At 53.2% G+C, this 23,528-nt stretch overlaps 1 protein-coding gene across 1 annotated transcript; it reads left to right on the top strand.

Annotated features, from left to right (window-relative positions):
- The first annotated feature begins 2,087 nt into the window (after positions 1 to 2,087).
- Positions 2,088 to 23,512, top strand: FBXO17 (F-box protein 17). Its single transcript, XM_004715760.2, has 6 exons — positions 2,088 to 2,166; positions 14,900 to 15,249; positions 15,536 to 15,647; positions 21,413 to 21,508; positions 21,990 to 22,125; positions 22,898 to 23,512. Exons 2-6 carry the CDS (start codon positions 14,904 to 14,906, stop codon positions 23,039 to 23,041), a joined length of 834 nt encoding a protein of 277 aa, XP_004715817.1. The 5' UTR covers positions 2,088 to 2,166; positions 14,900 to 14,903; the 3' UTR covers positions 23,042 to 23,512.
- Positions 23,513 to 23,528: the final 16 nt, after the last annotated feature.

The raw sequence follows: 23,528 nt of genomic DNA on the forward strand, positions 1-23,528 counted from the left end.
GAGCGGATGTTTCCATCCAGAAAGCAGGAGAGGAATTCGCTGTGGCAATCCCACACCAGGGAGACCGTCCTAAGCCAAACTCGCTGCCATCCATCGAGTCGATGCTGACGCAGAGAAACCCTGGAGAACAAGGCGGAACTGACCCTGTGGGTTTCCAAGACCGTAAATCTTTACAGGAGCAGAAAGCCTCATCTTTCTCCTGAGGAGCAGCTGGTGGTTTCGAACGGCTGACCTTGTGGTGTTAGCAGGCCAACATGTAACTCACCACCAGGGCTCTTTAGCTAGCTCGGAGAGCTGATCCTGCCACCAGTCTTTTTAGCAATATAGAAGCTAATGAAGACAATTTTAGAGCATGAATCAAAACTGGAACAAGTCTTGCGTTGACTAATAAGATTCAGAGAACAAGGTCCGATCCAAACAGTGGCTTCCCAGGGGATCTCCCGGTGGTCCTGGAGTCAAAGTATTTGAGGCCTCCGGCTGGGAGGCGTGATCGAAGGTATTGGTTGACCCCATTGGCTGAATTTAAGCCCACCTGGGCCGCCAGGTGTACTGCCCACCTGGCTCAGGCTTCAATTGACGCATGCCCAGTTAGCCTTCATGGCTCGCCCGATTCTCTTTCAACCTCCTGTAGGGGGCTTTCAGGCATGGGAAGGGACAGCCCCCCTGTCATTGTCTCATGCTACCTAATAGGAAGACCAAAGAACTGATGCATTTGAATTATGGTGCTGGTAAAAATATAGAAAATGTCATGGACTGCCAAGAGATCAACCGAGTCTGACTTGGAAAAAGGACAGCCAGACTGCTCCTTCGAGGCAAGGCTGGCAAGACTTTATCTCACGGATCTCGGAAGAAGGCACCATTCTCAAAAAAGGAGAGGGACCGAGAAAAAGGAGGAAGAGGCTGCAACAATGGGCTCTGACGTGAGAACAATTGTGAGGGTGGCGCAGGGCCCCACCCGGTGGTGTTTCCTTCCGTTGTGCATGGGGTGGCTACCATATGATTTTACAGCAACACTTTTTGACTCTGACATGGTCCAGAGGTTTGACTAAAGACTAGGTCCTGCCTTCTGAGAATCCACCCAGGGGGTGGAATGTAAATATGAGCAAATCACCGTGGACTTGGATCTACAATCAACCATCGTGGAAGCAACAGCCCAGAAATCAAAGGGGGTGCAGCGTTGGGAAAACCTGTTGCCAAAGACCTCTTTTAAAAAGTGTTAGCTCAAAACCGAAGCCGTCACTTTGAGGATTGAGGTGCGGCTGACTCAAGCCATGGTTTTTCCAATTGCCATGTGCATGCAGACGCGGGACACTGGATAAAGCAGGCCAACGGAGGGATGATGGCTGGGAATAACCGTGTTGGTCAAGGGCATTGAGTACGCCATGCAGTGTCAGAGGAATGGACAAACCTGTCTTGGAAAACGGACAACCACAATGCTCCTTAGATGCGTGGATGGCTTGGCCATGCGACCAGGAGGGCCCAGCCCCTGGGGAAGGGCATCTTGCTTGATAAAGTAGAAGAGATGGGGGGTAGGGGGGGACTTAAGGAGATGGATTGCCAGCGTGGTTGCAACAATGGGCTGTAACATAGGAAGGACTGAGAGGATGGTTTATGATCCTAAACATCTCCTCCAACGATTCACGCATAACCCACTGAGCAGACGGCACATCCAGGCAGGCCCAGGGCTGCCGTTACAGCTAGGTGGTCGCATGAGTGCTAAAAATGGTGGAAGCTGCGTTAGGGGAAGTAAAACTCGCCCCCACACCAGGTACCTGGGGCGTGGACTGGAGATTTGGGTCACCAAGAAAGCAGTGGGTGAAGTGACCGCTGCCCGTGGGGCGGGCCACTAGCTCTGGGAGTGCCAGGCTGGGTCTCCTCCCCCGCCGGCCTCTCGGCAGCAAGGGCCTCCCTCCACCGCCAGCCGCTCTCCTGGACCCGGGCCCCTCCCTAGTTCCGGCCCCCGCGCCACCCACCCTCAGGGGAGGGGCGACCTCCGATCTTGGAGCCCGGACTGGCCGCCAGCGCCCCCGGGAGCAGGCCCACTGCCCAGGCCGCTGGTCCCGAGGCTCCCTGGGCGGGGCCGGTCCTGGGTGGCCCCCCGATTGCCTTCCAGCGCAGGGTGGGGAAGGGGACCTTAGCCCGCTGCAGTCTCGAGTGGGCCTCCAGGTGAGCACCGGGTCAGTCGGAGACCCAGGCCGGGACCTGCGCGTCCCACCCCCGCTCGCAGCAGACTCGGGGCCCAGGGGCAGGCCCGGAGGGGTCGCGCGCCCCAGCGTCGCTGCAGCCGACCGAGGCCACCCCTTCGCCCGCGTCTCCCGCGTAACCCCGCAGGCACACAAACACACGCCCCACCCCCAGATCCAAAGGGGTGGGGGCTTGGTGTTTGCAGCGGGGACGCGCCCGGGCCTCCGGGAAAGTCCCCGCGAAACTTACAAGCGCACCACGTGTGCCCGGAGGCCCGGCCGCCCGCCCCCGGGCTGGGGTCGGTTCCTGCGGGCCGCGCCTCCCCCAAATCCACGGACCCCGTTTCCGAGCGCTGTGCCCGGCGGTTGAGCCGCGGACTGGGGTGAGCGCGGCCGCGCCGCTCGAAAGGACTTGTCCAACGTCCCACTCCGCTCTCCCCCGCGTGCTTGAGACGCGGTGCAGTCGGCTGCAGACAGCGTCCACGGTCTTTTTTTGGAAGGCTGGAATACTCCAATGCCTACTGAAGAAAGAAGAAACAGCTGCACACCAGAGTAAAAGACATCTGAGCTCTGGATGAAAGATAACTGCCCTTTAAATATCTGCGCCTGCCCCCTCCTAGGGAATCATGTGTGTGAATCACACACACATGATTCCCTAGGAGGGGGCAGGCGCAGATATTTATATATATTTATATATATATTTTATATTTATATATATACACATACACATACATATCAAATCATTAGTAACTTGTGAGCGCTGGTGAATCGTTGTGTACGTGACTCGGTTTTCTTAAAAAGAACCACCTTTTCGGCTTCCTATATTCCTGGTGTTCACTTCATGTCGTTAAAGCAAATCTGTTACTTCTTTTCCTTGTGAGTTGGGTGATGGTTTACAGAGCAGATCATCCGTTTCCCATTTATTAATCCCCATCAGTCAACACACCATGCGTGTTTGATGGTAGTGTGAAAGTCTTGTCTTGGCCTTTCAGCGATACTGCTCTCCTTCAGGAGTCCAGGTGGCGGAGTGGGTTACCCACGGGGCTGCTAACTGTAGGGTCAGCGGTTTGAAACCACCAGCCGCTCCGAGAGAAGGAAGCCCACGGAGCAGCCCTGCTCTGTGCTGTAGGGTGGCTCTAAGTCAGAGCTGAGTCCTGGCAGTGAGGCTGGTTTGATTTGGGCCTCGCATAGTCTTGGTTGCCTGGTAATCGACTAATTTCACTCCACAGAATGTCCTCCAGGTTCCTACCCGGTCTGAGGAGTCCCTCTGATTCCTGTTTTTCCTCCATGATGCGGAGTATTCCATTGGGTGCATGTACCAACGTTGGTTGATCCATGCTTCCACGGATGGGCATTTAGGCTGCTTCCATCTCTTTGCCACTGTGAATCGGACTGCGATGAAGATGGGCGTGCGTGTGTCTATTCCTGGGGTGCCCCTAGGATATGTACCAGTAGAACGATGGTTGTGTGGCCTGGCATTTCTACATTGTTGAGGACTCACCCTACAGCTCTCCATTAATGGTGGCACCGTTTGACCATCCCACCAGCAGTGCAGAAGTGTTCCACTCTCTGCACACCCTTGCCAGGCTCTGTTGTCCTGTTATTTCTCCATTTACCGGTTTTTAGACACTGCTCACTGGCCCCTGGGATTTCGGCTTCTTTGATCATTCGCACTCCACTTTTTCTTCTGTGTCCTCCATGAGCTGGTTTGGGAATACAAAATGATCCTTTTAACTTTGTAGGCCTGCCGCCTCTGGGTTTCCAAGACTTTAAATCTTTACAGGAATAAACAGCCTCATCTTTCTAGCCAGTAGCCGGCTGGTGTTCCCGAACTACTGACACTGTGGTAACACCAGAGCTCCTTAGAGCAGTTTAATAGTGGAGCGTGTTTGGTGGCAGATATACCTTCATGACTCAGGGGCCCTGCTGGCGCCGTGGTTGTGCATTGGGTTGCTATCTGCAAGGTCATCCGTTTGGCACCATCAAACCATCAGCCACCCCGAGGCTCCTATGAAATTCACGGGTAATTCTACCCGGCCCCGTAGGGTCGGCATTGACTCATGCAGTGTTTTTTTTGAGTTTGAGATATCTCCACGGCCATCGTCTGTCCACGTAAGTACTGTTAACATGGGAGCCCTGGCTTCCATCTCGTGTCCGAGGGCTAGATTTTGAACTTGGCGTTTTCTCTTGTTCATGCCGCAGGTGGTCCTTCGTGGTGCTTCCTGGCGTGGTGCTGTTTCCCCAGCATGTCTCCCCTGAGCCCCGCCCCTCCTCGCCACATTGTTTTCATGGCCGAGCGGTTCGGACACAGAGGTTCCGACAAAAGAGCCGCAGGCGTGGGCTTCTATATTTTCCGAGCTGGATGTTAGCTGCTCTCATCGTAACCAGGGCCACAGGCCAGTGAGCACAAGCCCAGCCCCAGCTCTGAGCTCACCGATTCTCCCACCACTGCGCCGGGTAGGACCCTGTCAGAGAGGACCTGCGCTCCTTCCGGTTTTCTGGGACTGGTTCTGCTGGAGTGGATCGCCAGGCTTTTCTTCTGCCGGTTCTCTGGGCAGACTAGAACTTCCAACCTTTCCGTCAGCAGCTGGTGACATGAACTGTTTGAATCGCCCAAGAACTCCGGGAACTATTAGAGGTCCCCAAGCCCTTATCCAAAACCTTTGGGACCAGATGTGTTTTGGCGATGGAGGCTTTTTGAATAGCCCTGGTGGTGTAGTGGTTATGCTTTGAGCTGCGGTCTACAACTGCAGCTCCTTGGAAGAAAGACAGCCTTTCTATTTCCGGTAAAGAGTTGCAATCTCAGAAGCTCACAGGGGCCGTTCTACCAAGTCCTATACGGACTTGGTGGAAATGAACTTTTAAGAATCTGGAGTGTAATCAGACACACTGATCCTTCGTGAAATGCATTTCATACTCAATGGGTTAACCAAATACCACCCCCCAACACCAACACCAGCCCCTTACACTGATGTAAGTCAACTCCCATTGGTTCTCTGGCCCTGGAATCAATTCAATTTACAGAGACACCCACCCACCACCCATGGCAGGGTAGAACTGTGCTTCTTAGGGATTCTGTGGCTTTGACCTTTTAGAAGCAGTTCACCTGGCCTTTCTTCTGAGGCACCTCTGGATAGGTGGGTGACTGCCAATCTTAAAAAAGTTAGTAGCTGGGTGATTAACCCTTTGTGCCACCCAGTGATTCACTGTACTGACTTCCTGGCTTACAGGGGGGAAAGGAGAGCAGTAGTTCAAGTGCTCAGCTGCTAGCCCAAAGGCCAGTGGTTCGAGCCCACCAGCTGCGTAGTGGCGAAAAGATGAGGCAGTCTACTTCTGTGGAGATTTACAGCCCTGGAAACCCCATGGGGCAGTTCTCCTCTGTCCTCCAAGGTCACTAGGAGTCAGACTTGACTTGGCGGGCAGTGGGCATTTACAGGGGAATTCTCCCTCTCTTAGAGGGCTTGCCATTGGCTGGAGTTTCAGGAAGTCAGCGTGAGGTGGGGGGCCACCATAGAACCTGCCTTTGAACATCTACTTGGATCACTTCCTCTCTGGGCTCTACCAGTAGTTCCCAACCCATCTCCCTTGCCGCCCCCTGCTGGCCTCTTACCGAGAAATGTCACTCCTCCTGGAAAGAAAGTGGCAAGACGTTTGAATTGAGCAAAATGTATAGAATTGTTTAATGGGAACCGAATTTGTTATGTCAACTTGCACCAAAACACCATAATATTATATAGATATATTATATACATATAAGTTTTACCAGCGTGCTTGGAACAAAGGAATAAATAAAAACTCACTGCCATCGAGTTGATTCCGATTCACAGCAACCCTCTAAGACAAATTAGATCTCCCCCCATGGGTTTCCGAGACTGTAAATTGTCAAGGAAGTAGAAAGTCTCATCTTTCCCCTGTGGAGCGGTTGGTAGTTTTGAACTGCTGATCTTGAAGTTAATAACCCAAAGGGTAGCCTACAATGTTGAAGCACCCAACAAATGTCCTCTATTATCTTTGCACTAAGGTAAAAACCAAACCTGGCGGCAGCGAGTCAGACTCCTGGCATTTCAGAAAAGCAGCGCCCACAGTCCTCTCGGGGGTCCTCTTTCTGAAGATCATCGGGTCTTTCTTTGGTGGCACCACTGGATGGGTTTTGAACTACCAACTTCAGGTCAGGTGTCAAGGGCAAACTGTGGGTGTCACTCAGGACCTCGTGCCCTAAGACACAATTTCACTATATCCTTCTCTAGCTTATAGAATTCCTCATGGGATTATGTCTTTTTTTAGATTGTAAAATATCTTTACATTGAACAACATAAAACATCATTCCAGCTTCAATACCCATGTAGCCAGGAACCAGGTCAACTGAGAGAACATTGTTAGTCCCCGAATGCTTCCCTGTCTGAGTCTTCTGGTTCATAACCCTCTCCCTCCCCACAAAAGGGAACCATCATTCTTACTTCACGATGCCTTTCTGTACATCATTTGAGTACCTATAGGAGAGCCCTGGGCATGTATTAGACTGCCAACTGCAAGGTCGATGGTTCAAAGCTACCAGTTGTGCCTTGGAAGAAAAATGTCGGCTCCCATAAGGATTTACAGCCTTGGAAAGGCTATGGAGAGTTCTAGTGAGTCAGAATTGACTTGGGAGCAATGAGTTTGGGTTTGGTATTATCCATTAAAAACAAACAAACATACAAACAAAACCAACCCCTCTGCCATCGAGTTGATTCCGACTCCCAGCACCCTATGATTATACATCTTTAAGGGAGCAGACAGCCTCGTCTTTCTCTTGAAGAGGCACTGGTGAGTTTGAACTACCGACCTTGCAGTTCGCCTGCTGACTTTGTATGCAAATATATGCATGCCATATGGGGGTGTGGGGAGATGAGCGGGTTAGTGAACCTCCTAATGCATCAGTTTCCTATGCTCGTACTTATGATCTATGTGACTGTGTTATATAGGAAAACGTATGGTAATTTATCATTACGTGTGGAAGTGGTGGTGGTGGAAGGGGTCAAAGTTGAATCCGTGTTATTACCCGCTCGTGGCAATGGAATGGGAACACCTTCCCGTGGTCAGCGGGATGTCAGACCTTGGTTCTTCTGAGCTGAGGTTTCAGATGTAGATCACCGGGCCTTTCTTCCTCATCCGCCATAGTCCGGAAGCTCCTCAGAAGCCTGTTCAGCATCAGAGCAACATGCCAGCCCCCTCCCACCACCCACAGGCCGGTGGTGGCTGAACAGGAAGTCCATTGTCTGGGAATGGGCATCCTGGTCACCCTCATCTGAGGTAAACATTCTACTACTGAACTCCCATCGTCCATAAAATTAGAGAATGAGGGTCAACTACTGCAGTCCAAAGCCAGGCCCCCCACCATGGTGGTCCCAGGAATCATATTGTCTGTGTGTGTGTATGTGTGTGTCTGGCTTCATTTATCCAAACTTAGGCATTTGAAATTCAGCCATGTTGTTCTCGGAACGTGTCATGTCTCTCTTTTTATTGATATAAAGTATTCCATACTATGACTTTAATCTACAAAGGTACTGAGTGGACAAGGAGCCCCAGTCATGAGGTAGTTAGTTCAGTGTTGGGCTGTATACCCACCAGCCACTCCCAGGGAGAAAGATGAGGCTGTGTGCTCACTGAAAGATTTACAGCCTCAGAAACCCTACCACGCAGTTATTTTCTGTTGGGTAAGGTCAATGCCTTAGGCTGGGGTCACCAGAGAAGGAAAACTATATATATATATATAGAGAGAGGGAAGGAGAGAGAGGTTTGTTTGGTGTTTGTTTGTTGTTTTTTTTTTGAGAGAGAGATTTATAACAAGAAATGGCTCACGTAGTTGTAGAAGTAGGCAAGTTCGAGTCCAAGCAAGTCCCCAAGTCTGTGGTCAGGTGTTAGCAGGGAGGCTGCTCCTGACTTGCATAGCTGTGGGGGTGAGGCGAACTGAAGGCCCAGAGCAAGACAACAAACTGGTGGTTGCAAAGGTGAATAAATCCGAGGTTGCTAGGTCCGATGGCTAGCGGCTGACGCTCCCTGGATCAGCAGGCATTATGGTTTGTGTCCAAAGACACAAAGTTCACAATGTGAAACCGATGCAGGATCCAAACCCGGCAAAAAAGCAAGGCAAGCTTTTCCAGTGCCCACTTCTATTGGGAAGCAGGTCACAGCCCGGAGGAAACGTCCTTTCCATTGATCACATTAGAGCTGTGATGTGACTGGAGATGCTACATCCTGTCCTAATCTTACAGCTGATTGGCTTCGATTATACTGTGTTAAATCAGGTCAGGAGAGTTAATAGGTGCAAACTGCCAAGCCACTGAGAGTCTTGGCCTCGCCAAATTGACACAAAAACTTAATTAACAATCTATGAGTCAGACTTGACTCCCTGGTAATGGAGCTGTTCCGTTCCTGGATGGGGGTAGCTCGGTTCTTTGCTTCACAGCACTGAAAGAATCCACATGACAGAAGCACTTTTGTAATTCAAGTGAACTTTTTTTGAAGGAAAGGGAAAGTTTCAAATATTAGTCTCAAAAATACATGCTGTTTTTGGAAAGCATGCAAGCCCTTGCGGGAGACACGCAGGGGATTCATGGTGCAGCACGGAAAAACATGTGGAAAGAATACGGAATGGGACACGCTTCTGGGAACTCTGAAGTCCCAAGAGGCCAAGAGGGTGCAGGCCCCAGGCAAGCCCTGAGGGGAAAGTGCACTGCAGCAGGCAGGCTATCACCCTCCTCCAATCACAGCACTCAATGGAGCAAGAGCAGAGTAAGGCCTGCAGCCTGTGTGTTTAAGCCCTCGGGCTGGAGAGGCATGGTTGAAGGTATTAGCTGATCTTACTGGCTGCATTTTAGCACACCTGGGTGATGTTATGTGCTGGTACCCTGTTTCCCTGAAAATAAAACAGTGTCTTATATTACTTTTTGCTCCCAAAGATGCGCTAGGTCTTATTTTCAGGGGATGTCTTATTTTTCCATGAAGAATACGGTACACATTTATTGTTTATTGTCTTATTAAAAGAGACCTCACACTTCCTGTCTGCTCCGGCTGCACTGTGGCCAACAGTGAGCTGCATGGTGGTGCCTGCCGCTACAGTCCAGAGTTACGGTAGCTTCTGGGGGCCTTACTTTCAGGGAGGTCTCATTTTCAGGGGGATGCTTTATATTTCAGCGCGAGGCAAAACGGTAAGTAGGTCTTATTTTCTGGGGATGTCTTACTTTCAGGGAAACAGGGTATGTAAGGTGGATGTGCCCAGGTGAACCTCCCACCTGGGCCCAGGGGCTTGTGTCTGAGCATGCCCAGTTTGGAGTTTCCCCTAGGTGTCTAATTAGTGTGCCTGATTTCTTTGGAACCCCCTTATTGTGGCATGGACAGCTCATTTCTGTTTAGTGCAGGCACTGGGGAAGCCAACCCCCTCTGTCCCTCATCTAGCGACCTAATAGCTTTACCGTGGACGGGCCTTTTGGTGATCTCCAGTCTGAAGCAGAGGTCATGTGTCTTCTTGGACTTGTCTCCTGATCCTGGGAATGCCATTGCGTTTCCAGATTCTGGGGGTGCAGTTGCTGGGTCACCACATTTCCAACTGAAGTGAAGGACATCCACTCTCAAGTGGTGGTCCCAATGCATACTTCTTCCCCCCCCCCCCCCACGTGTCTGCGAGAGTTCTCACTGAGACATTGTGGTGATTGGGAGGGGCCCTGGTGGGGCACTGGGCTACGCAGCTTTGGGCTGCTGATTGAAAAGTCGATGGTTTAAACTCACCAGCGCTCCCTGGGAGAGAAAGCAGGCAGTCTGTTTCCATGAAAATGGACAGCCCCGGACACCATATGGAGTAGTTTCACTCTGTCTGATGGGCCTCCGCCTTAAGTTCTGACCTATCTCCGACAGCTCCATTAGCTTGGGGTCCTTCAGAAATAGATGGACATGATTTTATTAGGGGTGGTATCTCCCGCCTGGTCCCTTTGTTGCATCGAATGAGCAATGAGGGGCGAGGTCAGAGCGTCTAAATTCCAGTCCTGGCCCCACGCCTGACTGCTGTGTGACCTTGGAGGAGCACGCCACCTCGCTGGGCCTCAAGATCAATGGGGATCGCAGAGCAGCTACAAAGAGGCTATCCCTCAATTCATTATTACATTTGCAGGGAGGCCTTGTCTTACACGAAACCTTAAAAAAATTTTTTTCTTTTTCGGTCAACATTTAAAAACGGGGTGGGTTTCCATAAAAACTGGGATTTCTGGCCTCCTGAAGACTGGAGGAGGTGCCCACCGCCCCACTTGGCATGACAATAGCACGGACCCTCAGACGGCACTGTAGTTTGCCAGGTTGCACGACTTCAGGTTCAAGTCCACCCAGACCACTGAGTGGGCTCACTCACAGCAACCCCCCAGGCCAGAGGACAACCGCCCCTGGGGGGCTCCGAGGCTATACATCTCGACGGCAGTGGACTGTCTCATCTTTCTCCCTCTGAGTGGCTAGTGGAACCCAACTGCTGACCTTGTGGTTAGCAGCCCAATGCATAACTCACTAGGCTAACCAGGGCCCCTACCTCCACCCGCTCAGCTTTAATTCACACTCTGCTGCCTCCTGTGGACATGTGAACTTGAGGTCTCTGGGCTAAAGCTCCGAGATCATCTAACATAGACCCAACACCAAACCCAGCGCCATCAAGGGGACTCCGTCCGACTCATAGTCACCCTACAGAGATTGTCATTCTTTCCAGAAGCAGTCAGCCACATCTTTCTCCCTGCAGAAGGGGTCCCACCAAGAACCTGCCACCTGCCTCTGTGGTTAGGCGGGCCCCTTCTCCAGGCTCCACGTGTGCTGCCTTGAAGCACAGTTCTTGTCTTTATCAACCTGCGAGTTGACCAGAAACCCCTGCGTGACAGGCGTTTCACCTTTTTGCCAATATCTTTGCCTATAACGAAACTCTTCCTTTTGACTTTCAACAGACTTGTGTTTCTACTGTTTGCTCTCTAGCGGCCCGCCCCTCCTGGTCCATTTGTCGCTTTCCCTGTGTGTATGTGGACTGCTTGATCCCCCATGGTTGCTCGTTTAAGGGGCCACATTCCTCTTGGGTGATATTCTTTTTTTTTTTTTGGCCAGGAAGGGGGGACTCAGTAAATATGTATTAGGTAGATGAATGATTGAACAACCATACTGCGGAAAGTACCCACAGCCTTCTCCATATTGTTTCATTTTATAAGCAAGCTGTTATTAAGCTGAGGAGTTGCACAGCAGTTACACAATGGGCTGCAATCTTCAAGGTCGGCGGTTTGAAACCACCAGCAGCTCCGAGGGAGAAAGACAGGGCTTTCTACTCCTGTAGAGAGTGTGTTTCGGAAACTCACAGGGGCAGGTCTATGGGGTCCTATAGGGTCGCTGGGTCAGAATTGACTGAGGGCAGTGAGTGTGGTTTGGTTTGGCTTTGTGACTGAGCTGCCGGACACCTCCGTGAGTGGTTTCAGTCCCAAGAGAAAAGGGTATCTCCGGGCAAGGGTCTTGGCAATCCTTCTAGGGTTTTCAGTGGTGCACTAAATTTTTTGTTTTTAATTTTTGGGGAAGTAGATTGCCGGGCCTTTCTTCTGAGGTGTCTGGATGCACCCTCCACTGCCCATCACTATGAGGGGTAAACGGATTGCAGGATTGTCGTTGACGTCTTCAACGCAGTTGTTGCTCAGCAAGAGCCAGGATGGGTAACTGATTGTTACAAGGATCCTTAGTGGTGCAGCAGGTTAAGTGCTGGGCTCCTAACCCCAAGTTCAAGCCTGCCGGATGCTCCCTGGGAGGAAGATGAGGCTGTCTGCACCTCTAGAGACAGTCTGGAAGAACCCTCCTGAACAGTTCTATAGGGTCACGATGAGGTGGCATCTGCTCCCCGGCAGTGTGGGGGGCAGGGGGGCTGGACTGGGGTCCTGAGGACTGGTTGAGACATGCAGCTGCTGGAAAGAGCTAGCCTTGAGGATGACTGATAGGCATGTATCCAGCATGGCCCCATCAGCAGGCTGAACCCACACAGGAAGTAGATAACTGAAAAGGAAACATTGAACAGAAGGCCTTATTAACTGTCACAGGGGGGCTGGAGTCACGGGGAGTTGGCGAGGCAGTGAGGCGGCCGATAAGAATACGGAAATAGAAGCAGCAGCTCTGAGAAACAGCCGGGAGAGTTACAGGGGGCGGAGGGGGCGGGACCACTAGAGCTGATAGTGATTGTTGCACCAGCTGAGCTGGAAGGCCACGTGACCACGAGGGTGGGGCGCTAAGATCAATGTGGTGGTGCTGTACAACGCCCCTTGATGTGATTGAACGATCGACCTGTTCAATTGTGTGATATGTGAATGATGTGTCGATGAAACTGTTGCGGGGGCGGGGGTGTCGGGGGCAGGGGTCGCTATGAGTGGGCATCCACTTGATGGCAGTGAGTGCGAGCGAGGGGGCAGCCGCGACCGAGCACGAGGTCTGACATGAGCCCCAGGAAAGATGGCAGTCCCAGGCTGAGGTCCAGGCGGTGACGGGGAAACCATAGCTGGGGCTCACCTCCGGGCAAAAGCAGTCCCTTGCGGCGCTGCGCCAGCGGAACTTGCTGGAAATCCACCCTTTGGGAATGTACCAAAAATTCACCCCAGAGGATGTCCGAGAAAGCAGTTCTTGGGGAGGTGCCTTGATGGGGCACTCTGCTAGGACACTACCGCGGAGGGGGTCGGAGGGGGGCGCTGGATGCGGCGCTAAGTGCCAGACGCTGCAGGCTCCGCGTGTTGGAAAAGCCTAGGGAGCCGCCCGAGCCGGGTGGGGTCCCCGGAAACCGCGCACGCCGCAGGGGCGTCTGCACCGCGCGAGCCTGCCGCGAGGGGCGCGCCGGAGCCGGGAAGGAACAAGTGTCTCCCTCCCGCAGTGTCTCTCGGCCACCCTCTGCTGAAAAAGCCCAGCATCGCTCCGATTCTGCAGCTTGCTGCTGTGCGGCAACAAATTGACAACCGGCACACTATAGCCGGTTCTGTTTATATGAAATTCTAGAAAAATGTATACCTTTATTAGTCTATAGGTACATAAAGCGTCTCAGTGGTTGGCTGGGAGCGTGGCACTCATTGGCAGCGGTGATAGATATGTTTTGTGCCTTGATGGTGGCGATCCTTACGTGGTTATACCAAAAGGAAAACAAAGCAGACACAAAGTACTGCCAGCAAGTCCACTCTGATTCATTCCTGCCCGAGAGGACGGGGCGGAGCTGCCCCTGAGGGTTGACAAGCCTAGAACTCTTTACAAGAATCAAAGTCTCTTCTTTCTCCCTCTGAGGGGCTGGTGGTTTTGAACTGCTGGCCTTGGGGTTAGCAGCTCCATGTGTATTCCACTCCACCACTTCTTGTTGTTGTTAGGGTGCCATCAGGTCAGTTCTGACCCATAGTGACCTTATGCACAACAGAATGAAACCCTGTCCTGGGTCACACTGAATTGTTCCTATGCTGGGCCTTCCCCCTCCTTCCCTGCCCCTCTCTGTTACCAAACATAACGTCCTTCTCCGGGGACTGGTCTCTCCTGACATCATGTCCAAAGTATGAGAGCCAAAGTCTCCGCATCCTTGCCTTTAAGGAGCACTGTGGCTGTATTTCTTCCAAACGGATTGGTTTGTGCCTTTAGCAGTCCAAGGTACTTTCAATATTCTTCTCCAGCATCACACTTCAAATGCATTGATTCTTCTTCGGTCATCCTTATGCAATCACCACCTTTCTCATGCAATTAAAAATACCATAGCGTGAGTCAGATGACCTTTAGTCCTCAAAATAACATCCTTGCTTTTCAGTACTCTATAAAGCGGTCCCATACAACAGATTTGCTGGAGGCAATGCCCTTTGATCTCATGACTGCTGCTTCCATGAGCACTGATTGTGGATCCAAGCGACACAAAATCCTTGACGTCACCATTTTTTCCATTTATTATGATGTTGCCTATTAGCCCAGTGGTGAGGATTTGGGTCTTCTTGACACTGCGTTGTAATCCATACTGAAGGTTGCGATCCTGGGTCTTCATCAGCAACTACTTCAAGTCCTGCTCACTTGCAGCAAGCAAGGTTAGGTCACCTGCAGATCACAGATCAGCCTTCCTCCAATCCGGATGCCACATTCTTCTTTGTACAATAAACCAGCTTCTCTGATGATTTGCGCAGCCTACAGATTGAATAAGTATGGTGAGAGGACAAGAGCTTGTTAGTAATCCCGGGACTGCGGTACCTTGTGTGTTGCTGTGATGTTGGACGTTATACTTCTGGTATATCACACTCTGGCAAGGTGTGATTGCGGGACAGATTTCAGCAGAGCTTACCGACTAAGAAGACTTGGGAATAAACCAGGAAGAACCTTACAGTCTCTCTTGCTTTGGACACATTCGCAGGGATGGGTTGCTAGAGCGGAGGATGGATGTTTGATTAAGGAGAGGGCCCTTGTGGTCGCGGTGAGATGAATTGGCACATTAACGGAAGGATGGCACAAACATGCTATCAACTGTAGGGGTCTTTTGTCCCTGGGCAGGACATAGGCAGTTAAGATGAGCTGACCGTTCTTTTTCCCATAGAGCCAGGCGGCAGGAGATCCGTGCGTGGTATTCTCAGCGGCAGGGGACTCCAGGTGACCCACGGGCCTGGTGGGGACAAGCTGGAGTGGCCTTGCGCCCTATAAAGCAGGCGACTACCTACTCTAATCTACCGATCCCGCTCCTCTTGCAGGACAATGGGCGCCCGGACCTCCAGGCGGCTGCAGCCCGCGGATGAGCCCATGGACCTGGGCGCGCTGCCCCCCGAGCTGCTGGTGCAGGTGCTGAGCCATGTACCACCGCATGCATTAGTGACGCGCTGCCGCCCCGTGTGCCGCGCCTGGCGCAACGTGGTGGACGGGCCCACCGTGTGGCTGCTGCAACTGGCCCGCGACCGCAGCGCCCAGGGCCGCGCGCTCTACGCCGTGGCCCAGCGCTGTCCGCCAGCCGACGACGCCGAGACGGTGCCGCTCTGCGCCCTGGCGCGCTACTGCCTGCGCGCGCCGCTGGGCCGCAACCTCATATTCAACTCCTGCGGCGAGAGTGGGTGATGGGGGCGGGGCCAAGACCAGCCAGGGTGGGCGTGGCCGCGGGCGGGCCGAGTCGGGGTGGGCGTGGGCGGGGCCAGGGGAGAAGTCGCGGGGCTGCAGGGAGGCCGAGAGAAGCGGAGTCGATGGGCGGGGCTGAGTGATGCAGTCTGCAGGTGGGACCCGAACTGCAGGCCGCTGAGGAGCGGAGGAGGCAGAGTAGGCGAGCCAAGCTGGGTGCAGAGCAGACTGCTGGACGAGAGGGTAGGAGAGACCCTGCCCAACCCTGTTGTAACGCACAGGGGGCTTCAGAGGCTGGGAAGTGGAGCACGGCGGAAATGGCTGGGCGGTGGAAAAGAACGTAATTCTGGTGCCAGGGGCCCCGTCGCAGACCTGCTTCGTGACTTCTTTCGAGTGAGTATCCCCTGATGGCTGGGTAAATGGCTCTGAGGAGGGAGGATGCAGCTTACCCCACCGTCCTGACCCTCACCCTTAATTGCCCTTCACGTCCATTCATTCAACAAGCATGTCACGGGCCGGCCGGGTACCAGGCACTGTTTCATATGCCACACATGGGGGAAAGGGGCGGGCGCCGGGAATCAGCAAGATCAGAGCCTGCTGCTTGCATCTCCCTGTAGACATAGCGTTTAGAGGGGTCACTGCGCATGCACGCAGCAAAATAACACTAGCAACACAACAAACCGTGATAGGGCTTTGTCTGCAGGACCTTATTCTGAGCCCTAACTATAGATCAAGGACTGCGGCCTTCACTATACATTACAGCTCAACCGACAGAAAACCAAAATTCTCCAAATGACCAAATAGGCAGCATCCTGATAAACTGAAAAGAGACTGAAGTTGTTGATGCAGACGTCCCTGGACGTCCCTGGCCTCTAGCTCCACTTCTCTCCGAAAACACAAGGATTGGAGAGTTAGTGGCCCAACGGTGAGAGAAAAGTATCACAGGGGCGCTGTGTCTCACTCAGCCAAGCATTTATTTCAAAGTGAAAAGACATTCCGAAGGACGAACAGGCCAGTCCCCAATGAGTGGACCACCCAGGGTGGTACCATGCAAAGACATTGGTTCTGTTTTTGCAAATGTATGATAACGAAGGGGAGGAATCTTCCTGATTGTTTTGGGGGGCAGATGGGGAGGACTCTCGATCTGTTTGGGGTCCAGCCCTCCCTTTCCCTTATTTGGTCCCGGGGGAATTGTCTTGGCAATCTCCTATGTAAAGATAAACTGTCATGGAGCGGGTGGTGGGTGTGATTTTTACTATTACAAAGAGCAGCGAGGTTTCTGTTGTTGGGTGTCGTTGAGTCGGCTCCGACCCATAGCGACCCTTTGCCCAGCAGAAGGAAACACGGCCCGGTTCTGCACCCTCCTCGCCACTGTTCCCATGCCGGAGCCCATTGCGGCCACCACTGTGCCAGTCCATCTCGTCCAGGGCCTTCCCCTTGTTTGCTGCCCCTCAGCTTCAGCAAACCCGAGGGAGAGAGCTCACACTCACTGTACGACACAGAAGAACTGGTCGACCAAAAAACGAGGAGCTGATACCAAGGGCTCAAGTAGAAAGAAAATGTTTTGAAAATGATGATGGCAACATATGTACAAATGTGCTTGATACCATGGATGGATGGATGGATGGTGATGAGCTGTATGAGCCCCCAGTAAAATGATTTAAAGAAAATAAACAACTAGTCGGCCTTCCACTCTTTTAGGAGGCAACAGATGAGCAGGAACCAGTGGTGCTGAAGGAAGTTCAAGCTGCACTGAACGCAGGAGCCAAAAACAAAGCTCCGCCCATTGAAATGTTTCAGCAAGCTGGAGCAGTGCTGGAAGCACTCCCTCGTCTATGCCAGGAAATTTGGAAGACAGCCACTGGGCCAACTGACTGAAAGAGATGCTTATCTGTGCTCATCCCAAGGAAAGGTGGTCCAACAGAAGGCTCAGACTAGAACTGTGTCGCTGACAGCGCACACCACTACAATGTTGCTGAAGACCATCCCACCAGTCCCGCAGCAGGACATGGATGAGGAAGGTGTCTGGGTCATTCCTTTCTCCATTACACGTGCTTGGTAAGAGAGAGCCCGAACCGCAGGGTCCTCGGATAAGGACCAGTTTTACGGCAGTTTATCAACCGAACTCTTCTTGACGACTCCCTTCCTTGTAGGGTGTTTTCCAGCTTCCCCGCTCTTTCCCGAACATCGAAGATCTCCTCTTGCTTGAATCCACAATCAGTACTCATGGAAGCAGCAGACAGGAAATCAAATGACACACGGCAGTGGGTCAACGTGCTGCTCAAGATTTCTTTAAACTATTTGTGGTAGTTACATAATCTGGTGTCCATTTGAGGATTAAGAGTGAGGGGGTGGAGTCCAGCCTGTCAATCATTGTATTTCCAATGGGGCCTCTTGGAGGCCCCACTGTGGGTGTGGGTGTGGCCTTCTCCTGAAGATTCTGGGAACTCTTATAATTCCTCCTTGGAGGTAGAGACACACACTCTCTCTCTGCTCAGTCCCTGTAAGATATCCTCAACAAGCCACATGGAGACAGGCTGATGGAAGCCAGTGCCCTGAGCTGGAGGAGCCACATGGAGACCCCTGCCAGCACTGACATGCTTACAATGCTATTGGATCCACAACACTTCCCTTCCACCCACTGGCCTGTGATCTTCCTGCATTTGGCATTATTGCATGTGTTTGGTGAGGCTGAAGGGGACTTTATAGATTGGTATCGGACTTATGAGCTCATATTGGACTTACGGGCTTGATCTGTCTATAAAGTTCTTTCTTATACACAGATGAGTATCTATGAATTTGTTTCTCTAGTCAACCCGAACTAACACCGTATTGAAGAGCAAGGATGTTAGTTTGAAGACCAAGGTGCACCTGCCCCACGCCATGGTGTTCAATGACCTCCCAGTCGTGGGGGAAGCGGGGCAGTGAACACGGAAGAGCAGAGACGCGCTGGTGCGTCTCAGCGGTGGTGCTGGAGGGGCAATCTGGACAAGAACACGGACTGCCCAAAGAGCAAGCACATGTTTGGGAATCCGCACAGCCAGAATGGTCCTTAGAAGCAAGGATGGCAAGACTTGGTCTCACGGACTTTGGGGATGTTATCAGGAGAGACCCGTCCCAGGTAAAGGGCACCGTGCTTGGTCAAGTGGAATGGCCGTGAAAAAGAGGAAGGCGCTCACCAGACGGACTGGCACAGTGGCTGCCACCCTGTGGGGAGTGGAAGAGCAGGCGGTGTTGGGACAGCGGCTGGAAACGCCGCAGGGGCACCTGACAGCACCCCTGCGCTGTCCCCGGGGTTTCTAATTGTGATCAGTGCTATGAAGACACAAAACCAAGTTGATTGATGGGTCCTTTTATCCTCATTATGTGGAGGCTTCAAAAAGTTTGTGGGGGAAGAACGGAATTCAAAGAGAGTGGAATTTTTCTTTTCTTTTTTTGATAGTGGAATTTTTCCATGAACTTTTAAAAAAAAATTCATTTGTTTAATCATTTTATTGGGGGCTCGTACCACTCTTATCACAATCCCATGAACCTTTTGAAGCCCTCTTATGCCCCATACCCATTCTCCTTGCCTCCTTGACCCACCCCCACCCCAACACACACACAGGTTTAAGTATTGAAATGTGGCCTCCCGCTTTCTCGTGGCTGCCAGTGTATTGGGGATGAAGTACTATCTCATTGCTGTTTTAATTAATTTGTATAAAATTTTCTAACAATTTAAAGGAGCCCCAGTGGCCTAGTGGTTTACATAATGGGCTGCCAACCACAAGGTCAGTAGTTTGAAACCACCAGTCTCTTCTCGGGAGAAAGATAGGACTTTCTACTCCCGTGGAGTTAGTCTCAGAAATCCCCAGGAGCAGTTCTCCCCTGTCCTATAGGGTCCCTAAGAATCAAAACTGACTCGATAGCAGTACATTTTAAATGCGGTATTGGGCTGCTAACTACAAAGTCAGCAGTTCAAACCCACCAGCCACTCCTTGGGAGAAAGAGGTGGCTCTCCGCACCCATAAAGATTTACAGCCTCAGAAACACACAGGAGCAGTTCCACCCTGTCCTGTAGGGTGCTTATGAGTCAGAAGCAACTCAATGGCAGGGTGTTTTTGAGTCCTAACCATTAAGCATTTCTTCAGGTCTTGTTAGCCCCGAATTCCCTTCTGTAAAGAACCTGTTCAATCTTTGATCTTGGGATTGATGTTTTTCATTTGGATTGAATTTCTTCGTGCCGAAATCTCCCACCCAGCCTTCGGCACTCTTTGTTGGGCAGTTATCTTTGATGCTATTGTGATCAAGTTCACCGTTTGTTTTTCCTCTATTGAACCCTGGTGGCCTAGTGGATTACACATTGGGCTGGTGCCCGCAAGGTCAGCAGTTCAAAACCACTGGCTGCTCTGCCAGAAAATATGAGTCTTTCGACTTCTGTAAAGATTTACAGTTTTGGAAACCCACTGGGGCAATTCTAACCTGTCCTATAGTGCCTTCGCTGTGAATCGGATGGCAGTGAGTGAGTGGGGGTATTTTTGCTTTAGAATTTACGATTTGAGATTGTGTTGGAAAAAAAAAGGCCTTCCCCACCTTTGAGATCAAATATTGTTTTATATTCTCTTCCTAGTAACCTGTTTCTATCTTTCGTGTCAGGTGCCAGGAAGGGGCTTTGGTTTTCCCTCCTCCACCTACTGAGCTCCACGCCCTGGGGAAGGGCTCCACCTGTCCCCACTGCTAGTGATGTCACTCACTCACAGGCCAACCCAGGGCTCTGCCTGAGCTCTCTCCAACCCCACTATCAGTTCCGCCACCAACACCCCAAAACCCGGAGAAAGGGACTGTTGATTACAAAGGTGGGCAGAGCTCCAGGGATAGAATGCAGGGCTCTGAGCTAGTCGGGCCTGCAGGGAGGGACATCCCCACTCCTCAGTGTGGAGGCTCAGGTGGCGGGGCAGCAGCTCCTGAAATGTTGGGAAGACCGAGCACTAAGCCTTTTGCTCAGAGCCATGGAGGTGGTTCCCACCCACAGCGACCCTGTAAACAGGACACACCGCCCGGTCCTGCGCCATCCTCACCACTGCGCCTGTGCCGGAGCCCATGATCGCAGCCACTCTGTCCACCATCTCCCTGAGGACCCTCTCTCCTTCGCTGCCCCTCTGCTTTCTCACACATGTCCTTCTCCAGGGCCTGGTCTCTCCGGACAACACAGCTGACGAAGGTGGGAGTGGGTAGCAAGACAAATGCCTTGGTTTTAAGTCTCCTCCCTCCCTCTCCCACCTCCTGCTGTAGCTGCTTTCTGCTGGCCCAACAGGAAGCTGAGGGCAAGGGTCCTTCCAGGCCGTGGACCTGAGGGCTTGGGCCCAGCACTTTAGAAAGCCCAAATGCAAAAGAACGAGCCAGTCCGAATCCAGACCAACTGCCTTCCAGCCAAGTTCAACCCAGGGCTTCCAGGGGTGCCAGGCGCACTTCAAACAGCCCACCTCCCATCTAGTAGCGGCACTCTTCTGAACTGAGTGCCCACCCAGGCTACCCTGTGCCCTTGGCAAGGTCCCCTGCCCCACGTCCCTACTCAGACCTCTCTTGTGTGGGCTTCCATTTGTCCTCCTCCCCCCAAAACCAAACTCAGGGCCATTGAGTCCAGTCTGACTCCCAGCCACCCTGTGGGTTTCCGAGACTTGTGAACCTTTGCTGGAGTAGAAAGCCTCATCTTTCTCCCATAGAGCAGATGGTGGTTTCAAACTGCTGACCTTGTGGTTAGCAACCCAACTTGTAACCACAATGCCATCAGGGCGCCTATACTCCTTCCCAGGTCCCCACAACAGGGGTGTGTGTGGGGTGGGGTGGGGGGTTGCCTACAGCTCGACCTCCAGGCGAGGAGAGCAGGGTGGCAAGAGGTCGCCTTGAACCATGCGGCTTTCTGCGTCGTTGAGTCGACCCTGGGGGTTAGGGGGACTGTGGTCTGAGTCCAGATAGGGACGGTGGTCTGAGTCCAGATAGGGCTGTGGTCTGAGTCCAGATAGGGCTGTGGTCTGAGTCCAGATAGGGACGGTGGTCTGAGTCCAGATAGGGCTGTGGTCTGAGTCCAGATAGGGACGGTGGTCTGAGTCCAGATAGGACGGTGGTCTGAGTCCAGATAGGGCTGTGGTCTGAGTGAGCCCTGCCTTGTCCCTTCCCAGGTGGTGCTTCAAGAGGCAGGTTGTGGACCTGGTGATGGAGGGCGTGTGGCAGGAGCTCCTGGACAGCGCCCAGATCGAGATCTGTGTGGCCGACTGGTGAGTGGCAGCCTGACCCCCAGCGTGGATGCGTGCCCCCTCCATGGGCAGTTGCTGTCACTGTGCCCTGTTCTGAGACCAAGTGGCAAGGCCGGCTTTCTTAGGCTAGGCACCTCAGAGGGAGCTGGGGTTGTTGACCAGAGGGCCTCTAACTCGCTCAGGACAGCCCCTCAGGACTGCGGGTGCCTGAGAAGTCTCTAGAGGCCCTGGGAGTGCTGTGCCGAGCACCAAGGCTCAGATGGGCAGAGTTGGGCCAGGGGTGCCCGCTGGCTTTGAGACGGGGGACTTATGACAAGCCATCTCCTTTTCCGAGCCCCCAGCCCCTCCCCCAGGCTCTTGTAGGGGGGTTAGCAGGAGGGATGGCCAGGCAGCTGTCCCCAGAGGGCCCCAAGCCAGGCCCATGGGTGGGACCCTCATCAGGGTGCAGGGAGGCCAGGCCTCCGCCCCCTCCAGAACCTCCTGGCTCACCTCCACCTGGCAGGTGGGGTGCCCGTGAGAACTGCAGCTGCATCTACCGGCTCCGGGTCCGCCTCCTGGATGTGTGTGAGAACGAAGTGGTCAAGTTCTCCGCCTCCCCGGACCCTGTCTTCCAGTGGACCGAGAGGGGCTGCCGGCAGGTGTGTCCTCCCGATCACCCCTGACCCCGCTTCTTAGTAACGTCCGTTCTCAGCTCTCCTCGGGGCCGGGTCCTGTATGAAAATAAGAGCCGGCCGGCCTTGGACATCCTGGCCAGCCCGAGACGTGCAAGGGCTTGACGACCAGCTGAAAGCGCTGCTGGTTCCAACCCTCCCAGCAGCCCGTATGCAGAAAGGCCTGGCAGTCAGCTCCCCAAACCCCGTGGGGCCGTGCAGCCCTGTGCACAAGGGCTGTCACGGAGCCCTCCAGACCCTGGCCTAACCCAGAGCATGATATCATTTATTTCCTCAGCCCAACAGCTGGGTTGTGGGACAGTCATTTATGAAGACCTACTGTGTGCCGGGGCTGCAGCAATGGCTCTGAGTCCCCGGCCTTACCTCTGAAGCTGAGGAAACTCAGGCGCAAGGCAGTTAAGTGATGCCTGAAAGCCCTTCAAGCCCAGGGACGTCACCTCTGAGATGATCTTCCTGCCCCCTCCCTCTCCCCCCCAACCCCCAGCATCCAGAAAGACCCCATGAAAACATAGCCCAATCACAACTCTCCTATGACAGGGAGGGTCTCCGAGTGAAAACGCAGGGGCCCTACCCCCACCACCAATCCCCCCTTCCCGGGGCCTTTGCACCCTACTCGGGTGGCAGCTCCACTCGGGCAGCCCATCTGCTGCCAGGCCTACTCAGCCCGAGGACTACTTGTGCAGTGGTGGCAGGCGGGCACCCACAAGCCCTCACCCTCTTTTCTCCACCCCCACCCCAGGTCTCCCACATCTTCACCAACTTTGGCAAGGGCATCCGCTACGTGTCCTTCGAGCAGTACGGAAGAGACACTCGCTCCTGGGTGGGCCACTACGGCGCCCTGGTGACCCACTCCAGTGTGCAGGTTCGCCTCCGTGTGTCCTAGCGGCTGGCCTGCAGGGGCTCCCGCACAGACTGCGGCTGCCCAACACCATCCTCAGTCCAGGACTCGGCAGCCAGGGACAGTGGGGGGTTCCGTCTGGCACCTCCTCCAGGAGTGGCCCACATGCTGTGACAAACTGCCACCAGGCTGTTCGTGGCTTCCGTGGCTCGCCCATGGGAGGCACCCAGGAACAAGGCAGGGGCTGCCGGCTGGCTACTGAACCTCACACGTGAGAATCCGTGATTGCGGGTTCGCTGGTTGTGGGGAGGACACAGGAGCCAATAAGCAGCCATGGCTGTAACACCTGGCGGGACCACCCCACCTCCAAGCCCCTGTGGGTCAGGGTGGCATGTCTTGCATGAATTCCTCAGAGACAGGTCTCCTGCCTTTACCTCCTACCAGGCAAGGAGCCTCTCTTTTCTCTGCCTGGACAGCCAGGGCAGGTCTGCTCTGAAGAAAAGCTCCCGCCCCCGCCCCCACCCCCCACCCC

The sequence above is a fragment of the Echinops telfairi genome, unplaced genomic scaffold, assembly GCF_000313985.2.
Source record: "Echinops telfairi isolate 266 unplaced genomic scaffold, ASM31398v2 ScPeMD7_655;HRSCAF=1070, whole genome shotgun sequence".
NCBI lineage: Eukaryota > Metazoa > Chordata > Mammalia > Afrosoricida > Tenrecidae > Echinops > Echinops telfairi.